The following is a 14,804-nucleotide window of genomic DNA, read 5'->3' as shown; positions in this document are numbered from 1 at the left end:
GAAGTTTCAAGGCTGTTACGATCTTATCATCTTGCAACTGCAATCTGATTGATCAGGGTAGAATATCAGATATGATGGTTCATAGTTTTAGTTGGATACAACTGGGCAACTAGGTTACGGTACTTTATAGTTTATACTTGCTCAATCAAAAAATATCAGCTCAGCGCTCAAGTGAGTTCAGTTGATATAGGGCAAAATTTTCCAAAATCATGGGTAAAAGACATCATTTCACAGGGTTTTTTGAAAATCACAAGCAAAAAGGTGCTGTGTTACACTTTTTTTTGATTTTTACTTAAGAAACTAGGTAAGGACCATAGAAACTAGTGAAATAGAAAGCATGATTTTTGTCTCATTTAAGTGGGTGGCTTCTGTCTGATTTTCCAGGCAGAAAATTATAAATAGGTAAGATCTTGAGTTGTATAGGCAAATTTGGAGTCCATACTCCATAGACTCATAAGTGGAGTCCATAGACTCCAAAGAAGGACCAAAATAAGGAAATGAACAATAAACAGCATTCCTGTTGTAACATTTGGGAACAACCTCAGGGGTAACCAAAGCCCAATGCTCACAGAGCACCTTTCAATGTGCAGGCAGCTAATTTTTGCCTTAGCTTTTAGGTATTAGTTAAAGGCTGCACAGAATGCAACTCTTTTGCAATCTGTCGTGAATGCATAAATCAACGTACAGTGATGATTTTGGCCTACCATAGAATAGGTCAGAATTTAGAATTTCAGCTTCAAGATGAGCATAAAAACAGGAAAAGCAGAAATTTTTCATTTTTGACATGCTCCCCTCCACTATGCAGAGGGTGGATGCAGCGTCGGCAATATATGGATTTTTAAGCCCAAAGCGTCGCCGGCCATTTTAAAGATGCGTCGCCGGGTAATTTTTAATGAAAAGCCATTTACGCTGAGTAATGACGAACTATTTACAAGCCACGAACTTATTACAAGGTTGCATGCACGTGTTACCCCAAATAACTAATTTTACCCTAAAAACAGTCCGGTTGTACAGCAAGTGTCAACTGAACAAGTAATAAAGCAGTCTGACCGCTCTAATGCAACTGAAACTTCGCAATCAAAAAAATGTTGTTTACATTTTTTGCGGGAACTCATCGCAACTGATTTCCGGACAAGCTTCGCTGTATCGTAATCCATCCAACGTACCGGAAACCTTACTTTTTTTCTAAATAGTTGGCTGAAGACTGAGAAATATATTAAATGCAAGAATTTCAATCTAAATGTGTCGGCAAGATCTTCTGAAGGCAAAAATTTTGCCGATAATGCGTCGCCGTAGGTCTTTAAATCTTCGTTCACTCTCTGCACAGTGGGCTCCCCTTAACGGTGAAATTGGTGATGTTTAGCCCAGAGCCCGTGACAATTTTTTTGACAATTTACTGATTCACAAGTTATACAGATATATACGGAGAAATGACCATACCTAATTTCTGTGGCTGATTTAAGGGGAGCGTCTACCCTAAAATTGAAAATTTTCACTTTTTCGGTTTTTATACTCATTTTAAAGCTGACATTCTGCCCTATCCAACGGTACCACTGCCATATCTGTACGTTGATTTATGCGTTCACGACAGATCATGAAAGGGAGGGGATTGGGTAGTTCTTTAACAAATTGAATGGGAGGAAATTCGCTGCGAGCACTTTAAATAGAGTGTCTGCTTGAAGTGCATCTTAGTTACCCGCCTGGCGTCGTATGAGGAGGTGTGCATGCAGTCGCTCCCACCATCCTTGACTGGAATCAAGCTCCAGTAACGTTTAGTTTCGTATCCTTGCTACATTGAGTGCCTGTTCTGATGCGCGCGGGACTTTGACGGGCTCTACTGAAAAGTTAACTTATTGTCACTGCAAACCTATCTCCTCCTAGAGTTTTTAAGCTACATCAATGAGACATATACCATTCGATTAGAAAATGAAAGATCTACAAACGTCACTTTGTCGTTTTTCCAATTTCGTTATAGTTTGGATTTTATTTTGCAAAAAGTGGGGGAGGGCGGGGGTAAAATCAAAAAATTTCGAAAAATATCGGAAAAAATGCTCCCACACCCACAAAAATGAGAAATCCAAAAAACCGCTAAGTGACGTTTGTAGATATGGTCTTTACGCATCGAATGATACGTTCCTCGATATTGTAGCTTTAAAATCCTAGGAGGAGATAGATTTCTACAGTACCCCCTTTTTTGGCCGTTTTCCAAGAATTTCACGTTTTCTTTCATTTTTTTTGAAAAATTCACAGGAACAAAAATGTCTTAGAATTCTGTTTTACATATGTGTACCAAGTTTCAGAGTGATTGGTCTGTGAATAGCCGAGATAAATTTTACCCTAGACGCTCCCCTTAATATTTGCACGGAAAAAGAGCCATCAGCGGATGATCAGCCGTTTACGTATATCCGTATAACAGTATAGGCTAACAGCTAACTTGCAAAAGAAGACAAAATAAAAAAAATTGTCACAAGCAAAACTTCACTGTTGGGTTGTCACTACTTGTCAGGCTTGTTTGCTTGTAGCCTTGTAGGTAGGCCTAGGTTAGGTATATTCAAATTTTAATTAAAATCTGTTCAGCAGTTTAGAAGAAAATTTTTGCTCACTGCAAATCTCTGCATAAAATTCCCTAATAACTCACCAATAAAGGTGAAATTAAAAAATTTGCAAACAAAGGTTAAAATGAAAAAATTGACACAAGCTAAAGTGCTAAACATCACCGTTGTTACTTGTTAGGTCACTTAGGTTAGGAATGTATACCTATTCAAAGTTTTGTTCAAATCTGTTCAATAATTTTTAAAAGAAATTTCTTGGTCTGTGCAAATTTTGGCCCAAATTGGCCTATATTTCCCGAATGAAGGTGAAATAGAAAACTTTCACGAGCTGAACAGCACCCTAGGTCTTAATGAGTTGTACCAACTACCAAGTACTACCAACTTTCATCGAGCTACGTTCGGGAGATATTCCTTGCTTGAAATTGGAACTGGGGTGCGTGGTGACCTCAGGTCATGACCTTTAAATAGGTCATAGTCATACACGCTGCATAAAAGCTCTTTTACTAGCATCCTTGGTGAGGCTTGGTCACTGAATTTGGAGATTGCCCGTGGCCGTGGGCCCGTGAGACCGGCCTTAAATTTGTCCGACATCTATGATCAGTTACAGTTTTTGTTGGAGAACAGCAACTCAGCCTGCTGAGCGCAGTATGTGCCAATTGGCGATACTTGTGTTATCGGCAATCATTACTCTCACGTACAGGAGCTTATTTACTATTGTACATTTCCAAAATTCCAAGTTGTCAGTACTCACGTCTCGGACCAATTTATGGCCGTACTTGCGGCCCAGCCTCTGCGATTCCACCACGTCCACGGCACAACTCATTCTCAATGACCCACGCCACCTACGATTTTTGAAAATTTGAACTTTAAATATTATGTGACCTGGAAGCGTGTTCTATAGAAAACTATAACGTACAATTTCAAGATGATAACGTTTTTTTTGTTCAAAAATTTGATCGTTTTTATTTTATTTGGGTTACGTTTCGTTAGCGCAATCTGTGTTTCACTTGTTTGTTTACGTTTTAGCTCAGCTGACTTGTAATAACATTGCCTACGCTTATTCGTGATGCAAGTCGAAAGATAGTAGGATGCATTTCGTCCAATTGTTTCGATCTGTAGCATGTTTACAGATTATATCAAATTTTTTGATAATTTTTAATAATGCTTATAACATTTTCGAAGAATCTCCTACATTTTTGCATCGAAAGTATGGAAAAATGTCGGACGATGAGCAACAAAATTTGTTGCAGGCAACTAAGGAAATGTTCTATTTTGGTTATCGAAATTATATGAAATATGCCTACCCTGAAGACGAACTAGACCCTATTCACTGTGCTGGTAGAGGCCATGATCATGCAAATCCGTAAGTCATTTTGTGTTGTATTTTTTACAATTCACATTTTTTGCTTATATTTTAAATTTATAAGGTATTAAGGTTGAATGATAAACTAACGTAGGTATTCAATAATTACTATTAATATTATATAATTACCACTCCATAAAATAGTGATTAAGCTCTAGTTAAGGCTTGAATACTGACCACTATGCAGAGGGTGGATGCAGCGTCGCCAATATATGGATTTTTAAGCCCAAAGCGTCGCCGGCCATTTTAAAGATGCGTCGCCAGGTAATTTTTAATGAAAAGCCATTTACGCTGGGTAGTGACGAACTATTTACAAGCCACGAACTTATTACAAGGTTGCATGCACGTGTTACCCCAATTAACTAATTTTACCCTAAAAACAGTCCGATTGTACAGCATGTGTCAACTGAACATGTAATTAAGCAGTCTGACCGCTCTAATGTGACCAAAACTACGCAATCAAAAAAGTGTTGTTTACATTTTTTGCGGGAACTCATTGCAACTGATTTCCGGACAAGCTTCGCTGCATCGTAATCCATCCAACGTACCGGAGACCTTACTTTTTTTCTAAATAGTTGGCTGAAGACTGAGAAATATATTAAATGCAAGAATTTCAATCTAAATGTGTCGGCAAGATTTTCTGAAGGCGAAAATTTTGCCGATAATGCGTCGCCGTAGGTCTTTAAATCTTCGTTCACTCTCTGCACAGTGGAATACTGAATAGGTAGCAGATAGATTCCTTGCCAGATTGAATGTATCAATCTTTTGAGCTCCTACTCTAAAGGTAGTGATAGGTAGGCAGTAGCCTAAATACATTTTTCCAGCCATTTTTGGAATTGCTATTTGCTAGCCATTTTAAATTGCTTTTTTTCCAGCCATTTTTGGAATTACTACTTAGCCGCTATATTTAAATAAAATTACTATCTAAATATTAATAAAATTTTACAATTGGGCTACAAAACTCCGGATATTATGAAAATTTCTCATTTTGCAGCTGGAAGATTTTAGTTAGTAGGAAAATTCCTTCCCGGGAACAATTTTCAGATAATTGGTTAATGACAGAGGCAAGTTAACATGGCTTCACAATCTAATGCAAATCAGAATCTGTATTAAATTTTTTAAGGAGGCAATTTGAAGTGATTGTTACTTAATTTAAGTAACTGCATAATGGTAATGAGTTCATTAGTTTTTTACTATAGAGTTATTATTTGTTAATTTGTAAATGTTCACTGTTCATCAATGGTAGGCTGGTAGCTACCTATTGTACTGCTGATGTGAGAAATAATTTTTTTTTTCAGGGAGAACATCAATATCAATGATGTGCTTGGTGATTATTCCCTCACTCTCATTGATGCCCTGGATACACTAGCAATCATTGGAGACCGAGAAGAATTTCAGCGATCAGTACAGCGAGTCATTGAAGATGTAACCTTTGACAAAGACACAACTGTGCAAGTCTTTGAGGCTACTATTAGGTATGTAAATATTCTTTTTAGCGCATTTTATCATTTATGGAAAAAATGCACTATTGTGCTTGCCATGTCCATCCATCGGTCTGTCTGTCTGTCTTTCCGTCTTTCCATCCGTCTGTCCGTGACCTCAAGTTCTTGTCGACAAGAAAATGCGCTCTCTGTCACTCACTGCAGTGAGTACTGAGTTATATTTTTTTTGTTACGAGTTTGTTGTTTGAACTTTTTAACACATTCCTTCAGCAACAACAGCAATACGTAGTGTAGCAGGTGTCCAGTGGTGACTGATGAAACCAAATTATGTCCATGATTTTAGAATTCTATTTTCACATGAACAATAAAAATATATAAATGTTATTTTAATTTATGCTTGTAAGACAAATTCAAATCATGTTCAAGGATGGTAATTTTTAATAGTTTTTTAATGATTTTATACTTTAATTTACTCTTTTTTTACAGCTCAAATGACTTGTTCTTATGTAAGTTATGAACAATCTTTGTTAACAATGTTCTTCTATTTACTGTCTTTTAGTAGTACCTATTCTGATTCATTTAGAATATTCAAGAAAGTATTGTGTTTGCCACTAGATAATCTAAGCTTTGCCTTCATAAACTTAAACAATTCTGTGATTCCAGAGTGTTGGGAGGACTTCTTTCTGCTCATCTGCTCATAGAAGACCCAGTCCAGAGACTTGGAGACCTGCGTCCGGAGTGGTACAATGGAGAGCTTCTGGACATGGCTTCTGACTTGGCAGCAAGACTTCTTCCTGCCTTCTCACTCAGTCCGACTGGCATTCCACATCCCAGAGTTTGTTCCCAATTCATTCTGTATCTAAGATTTTTTGTGTATTTATCTACTGCTGCATTTGATTAAGGTAAAAAATTTTCACTGTTGCTTTGTTTGCTTAAATGCTTAGAGCTTGAGTACATAGTAAGATATTAGTTTCTAGGCAATGTTCAATGATGCTTTACTCTCAATCATAGTTATGGAAACAATATAATCTTGATCAATTCCAAATCAAGTTAAGAGGTTCCAATAATTTTGATTATTGAACTATGTTATGTTTCGTTATGTTATTTGTGAATCATTCACATGAGTGCCATATATGACTTTTTTAATTCTTAGTCAAGGCCTTCTAGTATGTATGTGATACATTAATGGAGTTGGATCACGCTTGATAATGTAGTTCTAGGGTTGGTCACATCAAATAATAGTTCGTCAGCCCTGTCGCCAATTTTGAACATCATTGAGATAGGTATTATCAGCTTGCTACAAATTTAAATATGAAAGTTGCTGCATCAATTTTGCTGTGATTTCAGCCAAAATTTTTACAGTTTGCTTCAGGCATCAAACCCATGACTTGCTGCTTTTTTCTTTGGTATCTTAACCACTTGGAAGTTGTGCCAAATTTCATGTAAACTTCCTGACATGCGCAGGTCAACCTTCGTTCAGGCGTGCCCTACGGAGGGCGTACAGACACGTGCACTGCAGGTGCAGGCACGCTGCTTGTAGAGTTTGGTATCCTGTCGAAGCTGTCAGGAGATCCTACATACCAGCTTGCTGCCAGACGTGCGAGCAGAGCTCTGTGGAATCGAAGGCATAATACCACTGAACTCCTAGGTATAACTGAACTATATATACCTACTTGCTATGTTTATCTGCCAACATTGATATTGTTTTCCAGTGCTATATTATCAATGAAATAATGTGAATAATTTTCACGCTATCAATTATGGAGTGTGAAAACTTTGAACACTTTTATTTTCACAAACACATGTAACATTTTTCTGCAAATTATCATCATTAGTTCACAATAGAAAAAAATTCCGGTGGGTTTTCATGACCTTATTCGATTCTTCAATTTGATGATGGTAATAAGCTCTCAAATTATAAAAATCAAGTAATTACGTTACTTGTTGTACAGGTAACGTACTTGATGTGAACACTGGCAAGTGGATGAGCGAGTTGAGCGGCGTGGGCGCGGGGCTTGACAGCTTCTACGAGTACATGCTCAAGAGCTACGTCCTCTTTGGGGAGAGGGAGGACTACGATATGTTCAATGTGTCCTACTCACGCATCAAACAATACATGCGCAGAGGGTGAGATTCCATTTTTGTGTCTTTTTAGCGCATTTTCTCATTTATGGAAAAAAGACGCTATTGTGCTCGTCATGTCCGTGACTTCACGTCACGGACGGATGAAAAATGCGCTCTCTGTCCCTAACTGCAGTGAGTACTGAGTTACCTATACCTATTTTTTACTTCAGATCATAGCAGAAGTAATTTTTCAAAATATCACTTGTCAACATTTTTTTTCAAAGATTTCTTAAAGCTAGTAAATGTATGATTTTTTCACTTCCCTTATGCTACATGAAAAGAAAAAAGGTTGAAGTTTACGCCACTATTTTTAGTATTGCAATATTTCAATTAGTATCGCTGCAATAACATTTTTACGTCGTGGCGGAGGACTGCTTTGATTTACCCCGCCCGTCCCTAATTACCCCGTTTGACGGTATGTCTGGTTGCTCCATTAAATTGTAAGCTACACTGATTGAAGAGATTTTAATTTCATCCAATGTATAACATTTCCCAAGTGCACATCATTTTATTCTTGGCATTTTATTTGATTTTCAACCTATCATGAAATTATTAAATTTATTTTCTCTGGGCGACCATCCCCTGTACGTGAACGTGCACATGAGCAGCGGCGGCACGCACACCTCGTGGATTGACTCCCTTCAAGCCGCCTTTGCCGGCCTCCAGGTAAACCAGGTAGAGGGTTATGCAAGGGTTAAGAGGGTTAAGTAGTGGGTTAATCAAGAGTTAAGATGGTTAAGTTATTTAGGTATATATAGAGGGTTAAGCAAGGGTTAAGTAGTGGGTTAAGCAAGGGTTAAGAGGGTTTAGCAAGGGTTATGAGGGTCAAGTTATTTTAGGTAGAGGGTTAAGTAGTGGGTTAAGCGGGTTGAGTAAAGGTTAAGAGGGTTAAGTTATTTTAGGTAAAGGGTTGAGCGTTAGGCTAATTTCTCTGGACAGCCGGGGTTATTTTATGTGTACGGTTAACTGTTATGCGAATCTTCTCAAGCTGCAGTTCAACACGTTCTTGAACAGTTCTCTCGTTTTGATGAAATTCTTGATGCATGTATTCTTCATTTTTTTTGAGATAATTAAAGGTATTCTTATATGTCTTCCTATGACTCATAATTACCCCTTCAGTCTGATTCAAATATTTGATTTTATCATGAATAATTACAGCATTAGAATATGAATAGAGAAATTATATGTTGTCCGTGTGCTAGGTGCTCGCGGGTGACGTGGAGGAGGCCATCTGCACGCACGCGCTGTACTGGAGCATCTGGCAGAGGTTCGGTGTGCTGCCAGAGCGCTACAACTGGCAGAGGGCATCACCAGACGTACTCTTCTACCCTCTCAGACCTGAGTTTGCAGAGGCTACTTATCTTCTCTACCGTGTGCGTGCATAATGTACTTCTTATCAGTTAATATTTTATAAGACTTCTCATCATGGCAGAGAGCTTCTCCAGACGTACTCTTCTACCCTCTCAGACCTGAGTTTGCTGAGGCTACTTATCTTCTCTACCGTGTGCGTGGATAATATACTTCTTATCAGTTCATATGACTTCTTATCAGTTCATATAAGACTTCTTATCAGTTAATATTTTATAAGACTTCTCATAATGGCAGAGAGCTTCACCAGACGTACTCTTCTACCCTCTCAGACCTGAGTTTGCTGAGGCTACTTACCTTCTCTACCGTGTGCGTGCATAATATACTTCTTATCAGTTCATATGAGGCTTCTTATCACTTCATATGACTTGTTATCAGTTCATATAAGACTTCTTATCAGTTCATAAAGACTTCGTGTCAGTTCATTTAAGACTTCGTATCAGTTCATATAAGACTTCTTATCAGTTCATATAAGACTTCTTATCAGTTCATATAAGACTTCGTGTCAGTTCATTTAAGACTTCGTATCAGTTCATATAAGACTTCGTATCAGTTCATATAAGATTTCTTATCAGCTCATACAAGACTTCGTATTGGTTCATATAAGACTTCTTATCAGTTCATATAGGATTTCTTATCAGTTCATATAAGACTTTTGATCGATTATTAAAAAAATTCTCAGTTCATATAATCAAAAATATATCTATGTAATCTCAGTTCCAAAAAATCAGTTCATATAAGGTCGAATAATCAACAGTTCGGCTGTATTAACTGCCTTTATAAGGGCTACTTTCGGCTTAATAAATTGTACTGTTGTGTAGTCCCTCTAATTTATTTGGTTTGTTGTAATACTGTTTCTGAAGTTTTAATTTCTCTCACAGATATAACCTATAAACTATATTATTTCTAATAAATATCTGAGGTTTAAGTTTCTTATTAGATTAACAATATGTATCTTGCTACTCTAAAGTCAAAATATTCATTTGTTTCTGCTGTATGTTTTGAAGAATTAAAATGAAGTTTAAATGAGGGTTTTTAGCACATTTTCTCATTTATGAAGAAAATGCACCATTGTGCTCGTCATGTCCGTCCGTATGTCTGTCCGTCCGTCTGTCTGTCCGTCCGTCTGTCTGTCCGTCCGTGACTTCACGTTTTCGTCGACGAGTAAATGCGCTCTCTGTCACTCACTACAGTGAGTACTGAGTTATGATTTTTTCTCTAGAGTCAAAATATTAATTTTTTTCTGCTGTATGTAAATTTTAAAGAATTTACATGAAGTTGAAATTAAGTTTTCTTCAATACAGGCGACACGCAACCCTTTCTACCTGCACGTTGGCCGCGAAATTCTACACTCCCTGAACAACCTGACGCGCGCTGAGTGCGGGTACGCTACTGTACACTCTGTGATCGACGGCTCTCTGGAGGACAGGATGGAGTCCTTCTTCCTCTCAGAGACCTGCAAGTATCTTTACTTGGTGAGGGATACGAGACTATATCAATTTATAATTTATACGTTTACTTTGTGAGGGATACGAGACTATATCAATTTATAATTTATACGTTTACTTGGTGAGGGATACGAGACTATATCAATTTATAATTTATACGTTTACTTTGTGAGGGATACGAGACTATATCAATTTATAATTTATACGTTTACTTGGTGAGGGATACGAGACTATATCAATTTATAATATATACGTTTACTTTGTGAGGGATACGAGACTATATCAATTTATAATTTATACGTTTACATATAAATACCTTTACTTGGTGAGGGATGCGTTTACTTGGTTAGAAGTACGTGTACTTAGCAAAAAATATCTTAATTATTAAGAAATTTCTCTACCTGAATTACCTTAATTGATAAGAGACAGTTTTGCTTGGTAAGAAAGACCTTTAATTGATACGAAATACTGTCAGTTGGTAAGAAATACATTCAACTGGTAAAACATGCCTGTACCTCTTAACTCATTGCCTATGCAGACATTTACCGTTGTCAATACTATCCGTACATAACAGCCTTGGACATAACAGACTTTTAACGATAGGTAATTGATAAGAGATACAGCCATTTGGTAAGAAATACCTTAAATTGATACTAAATACTGTCAGTTGGTAAAAAATATCTTTAACTGGTAAAAACATACCTGTACCTCTTAACTCATTGCCTATGCAGACATTTACCGTTGTCAATACTATCCGTACATAACAGCCTTGGACCGAGAGGTCCCATCACGGATGGAGCCTCTCGTTCCCCATCAGTATTCAAGGGGTTAAATAATACCTCTGTTTAGTAATAAGTACAATTTCTTGTTTGAAATGCCTGCTCTTGGTGTCATAAGGTTCCAGGCGAATGTTTATAGGTTTTTAAATGGGTCCAAAATCAGCCGACCGATCCGGAGTTCTGTTTCCTGTTCATCGTGTCGTCGTCGCTGTTTCTGCAAGCTCTGTTGCTCTGTGATTTTTTGGCACTCTGTCGTTCTGTTTGTAAACACGTTGCAAAAACATTTATGGGTTTACTAATAGGTTGTTAATGCAGCTGCCAGAGCGCTCGATGAATAGGTTCCCTCGCGGAGTAAATTAGGGTTAAAGTCACCAAGTTAAAGATAATATTGCACCTGGTTTAATGGATTTGAGATCCACCACGATTTATCCAAAAGAGTTTTGATGGTTTATGGGATCCAAATCCACTGCTATTTCTTCAGAAAAGTTTTGATTATGCAGGCTGAGGGGGAGCAGCAGGAGCATTTCTGCCCTAGTATGTGGGGATGGGTTCTTGAGAGCCTCTAGGATACGGTTAATCCTAGAGAAAATTATTCAACGAACTGGCGCGCTATCACCGCTTCGGCTCGATAGCCACGTCTCAGGTAGGTAGGCTTGATGTTGTTGATAAAGTTGATGTCGTTCATTAAGTTCTCATTGTCAATGACATCTTGAAGCCATGGTTGTTAACAGAAACTATTGCCTAGGCCTATTGTGCAGCTGAAAACAATGACTGATGTAGCAACATTGTAACTAAATTTCACATCTTCTGAAGTTCGCAGCTTTCATTTTCTCCCGTTTGTGTTCCTTATCTACTTTGAAGCCGGTAGCTTTTTTTTGTTACTGAGAATGGTTTAAGAGGTACGCTAGTAATATTATTTATTCATGAACCTTCAAGGATTTTAACGATAAGATAATCGTTTCCCCCTTCAGCTGTTAATGTTTTTTTATTACAGAGACTGTTTTGAAAGGTACTGTATTGATATAATTTTGGTGCTGTACTTGAACCATGCAAAATACTATTAATATAACATTATATGGGCAGCTGTTTGACCACAACAACCCTGTCAACTTGGGGTCGGGCCAGTTCCTGTTCACCACCCAGGGCCACGTGGTGCCTCTGGGGCCCTGGCTGCGGGACAAGACCCTGTGGGACGAGGCCCACTTCACGCCAGAGGCCCACAAGGCGGTTAACCTCTCCGACTCGAACGTATGGACGCCGGGGGTGAGTCTGACTTTCAGGAAATTATTCGTAAAAATTTTTAGTGAAAAATTTTTAGTGAAAAATTTGTAGAAAAAATTTTTAGTGAAAAATTTTTAGAAAAAAATTTGAGTGAAAATTTTTTAGAAAAATTTTTAGTGAAAAATAACAAAGAAAATTTTTAGTGAAAAATTTTGTCTGGAACGTATGAACGCCTGGGGTGAGCTCTGACTTTCAGGAAATTATTCATAAAATTTTTAGTGAAAACATTTTTTTTAAGCTCAGAAGATTAATTGTGTCTTGGAAAATTATCGTACATTGATCCCGGAGTTGTCAAGAATAGATTAAATATTTCAGATGACTAGTATTTTCAGGCTGGATAGTCATCTAAGTATAAATAAATGAATAACAAATATAAATATACTTGTCTTTGTTGCTAAAGAATTATTTTTCAGTGCGATGCAGTAGACCAAGCGCGGCAATTTGGTCTGCCCCTAGAGAGCCACTATCTGCAGCAGGTCTATTCTGCCGTCGGTCTACACTCCTGACCTTATTTGCTGGTCTATTCTGCCGTGGGTCTACACTCCTGATTTAATATATTATTACATGGGCAGCTGTTTGACCACGACAACCCTGTTAACTTGGGGTCTTTCCACATTTAGCTGTTTTTTTTTAATATTTTGAAAGGTACTGTATGAACTGGTATTTGGTACTGTAATTAAATAATACAAAACTGGTATTAAAGATAACAAACACTACATGAGCAGCTGTTATATAATTTTGGTACGTGAATCATGCAAAATATTAAAGATAACATTATATGGGCAGCTGTTTGACCACAACAACCCAGTTAACTTGGGGTCGGGCCAGTTCCTGTTCACCACCCAGGGCCACGTGGTGCCTCTGGGGCCCTGGCTGCGGGACAAGACCCTGTGGGATGAGGCCCACTTCACGCCAGAGGCCCACAAGGCGGTTAACCTCTCCGACTCGAACGTATGGACGCCTGGGGTGAGTCTGACTTGCAGGAAATTATTCGTAAAAATTTTTAGTGACAAATGTTTAGAAAAATTTTTTAGTGAAAAATTTTTAGAAAAACATTTTAGTGAAACATTTTCAGAAAAAATTTTTAGTGGAATTTTTTTAGTGAAAAATTTCTAGAAAACATTTTTAGTAAAAAATTTTTAGAAAAAATTTTTAGTGAAAAATGTTTAGAAAAAAATTTGTAGTGAATAATTGTGTGAAAAAATTTGTAGTAAAAATTTTTGACTCGAACGTATGAACGCCTTGGGTGAGTCTGACTTGCAGGAAATTATTCGTAAAAATTGTTAGTGAAAATTTTTTTTCAAGCTCAGAAGATTAATTGTCTTTGAAATTATCGTACATGCCAATGATCCCGGAGTTATCAAGAATAGATCAAATATTTCAGGTGACTGGTATTTTCAAGCTGGATAGTCATCTAAGTAGGAATAAATAAATAAATAAAAATATACATGTCGTCAAGAATTAAATGTTTCAGATGACTAACTTTGTCAAACTTGATAGTCATATAAGTATAAATAAATAAACAATAAATATAAATATACTTTGTTGCTAAAGAATTTTTTTTTTCAGTGCGATGCAGTAGACCAAGCGCGCCAATTTGGTCTGCCCCTTGAGAGCCACTACCTGCAGCAGGTCTATTCTGCCGTGGGTCTGCACTCCTGACCTTATTTGCTGGTCTATTCTGCCGTAGGTCTGCACTCCTGACCTTATTTGCTGGTCTGTTCTACCGTGGTCTGCATTCCTGACCTTATTTGCTGGTCTATTCTGCCGTGGTCTGCATTCCTGACCTTATTTGCTGGTCTATTCAGCCGTGGGTCTGCACTCCTGACCTTATTTGCTGGTCTATTCTGCCGTGGGTCTACACTCCTGACCTTATTTGCTGGTCTATTCTGCCGTGGTCTACACTCTGTCTCTTATACACATCTAGATGTGTATAAGAGACAGATCCAACGGTACCACTGCCATATCTGTACGTTGATTTATGATTTCACGACATTTCATGAAAGGGGGGCGGGTGGGGGAGTTCTTTAAGTAATTAGATAGGAACTAATTAGCTGCTGAGCTCTTTAAGTATAGTGTCTACTTGAGTTGTGCTGCAGTTACGTGTTTAGTCTCATCTTAAAGCTGACATTCTGGCCTATCCAACGGTACCATTACCATCTCTGTACGTTGATTTGTACGTTCACGACACTTCATGAAAGGAGGGCGGGGGGAGAGTTCTTTCAGTAATTACATAGGAGCTAATTCGCTGCCCAGCACTACAAATACAGTGTTTCTATGAGGTCTGACTCTGTGTGCCTCCGGGCTTTGTAGGGAGAGATGCGCATGTAGTTGCTCCCATCATCCTTGAGTGGAATCAAGATCCAGAAACGTTTAGTTTGGTATCTATGCTACATTGAGCGCCTATTGCAGTGCGCTCGGGACTTTGTCGGGCTCTCCTCAACATT

At 37.9% G+C, this 14,804-nt stretch overlaps 1 protein-coding gene across 1 annotated transcript; it reads left to right on the top strand.

Annotated features, from left to right (window-relative positions):
* The first annotated feature begins 3,582 nt into the window (after positions 1-3,582).
* Positions 3,583-14,258, top strand: LOC108678139 (ER degradation-enhancing alpha-mannosidase-like protein 1). The gene is made up of 11 exons (XM_018166486.1): positions 3,583-3,915; positions 5,214-5,390; positions 6,021-6,192; positions 6,822-7,005; positions 7,310-7,484; positions 8,024-8,147; positions 8,684-8,854; positions 10,154-10,324; positions 12,160-12,339; positions 12,771-12,875; positions 13,990-14,258. The coding sequence occupies exons 1-10, from the start codon at positions 3,641-3,643 to the stop codon at positions 12,861-12,863; spliced, it is 1,722 nt and encodes a 573-aa protein (XP_018021975.1). The 5' UTR covers positions 3,583-3,640; the 3' UTR covers positions 12,864-12,875; positions 13,990-14,258.
* Positions 14,259-14,804: the final 546 nt, after the last annotated feature.

The sequence above is a fragment of the Hyalella azteca genome, unplaced genomic scaffold, assembly GCF_000764305.2.
Source record: "Hyalella azteca isolate HAZT.00-mixed unplaced genomic scaffold, Hazt_2.0.2 contig15826, whole genome shotgun sequence".
In the NCBI taxonomy this organism is placed as follows: Eukaryota; Metazoa; Arthropoda; class Malacostraca; order Amphipoda; family Hyalellidae; genus Hyalella; species Hyalella azteca.
The sequence above is the reverse complement of the archived record's forward strand: the minus strand, read 5'-3'. Positions and strand labels throughout refer to the sequence as shown.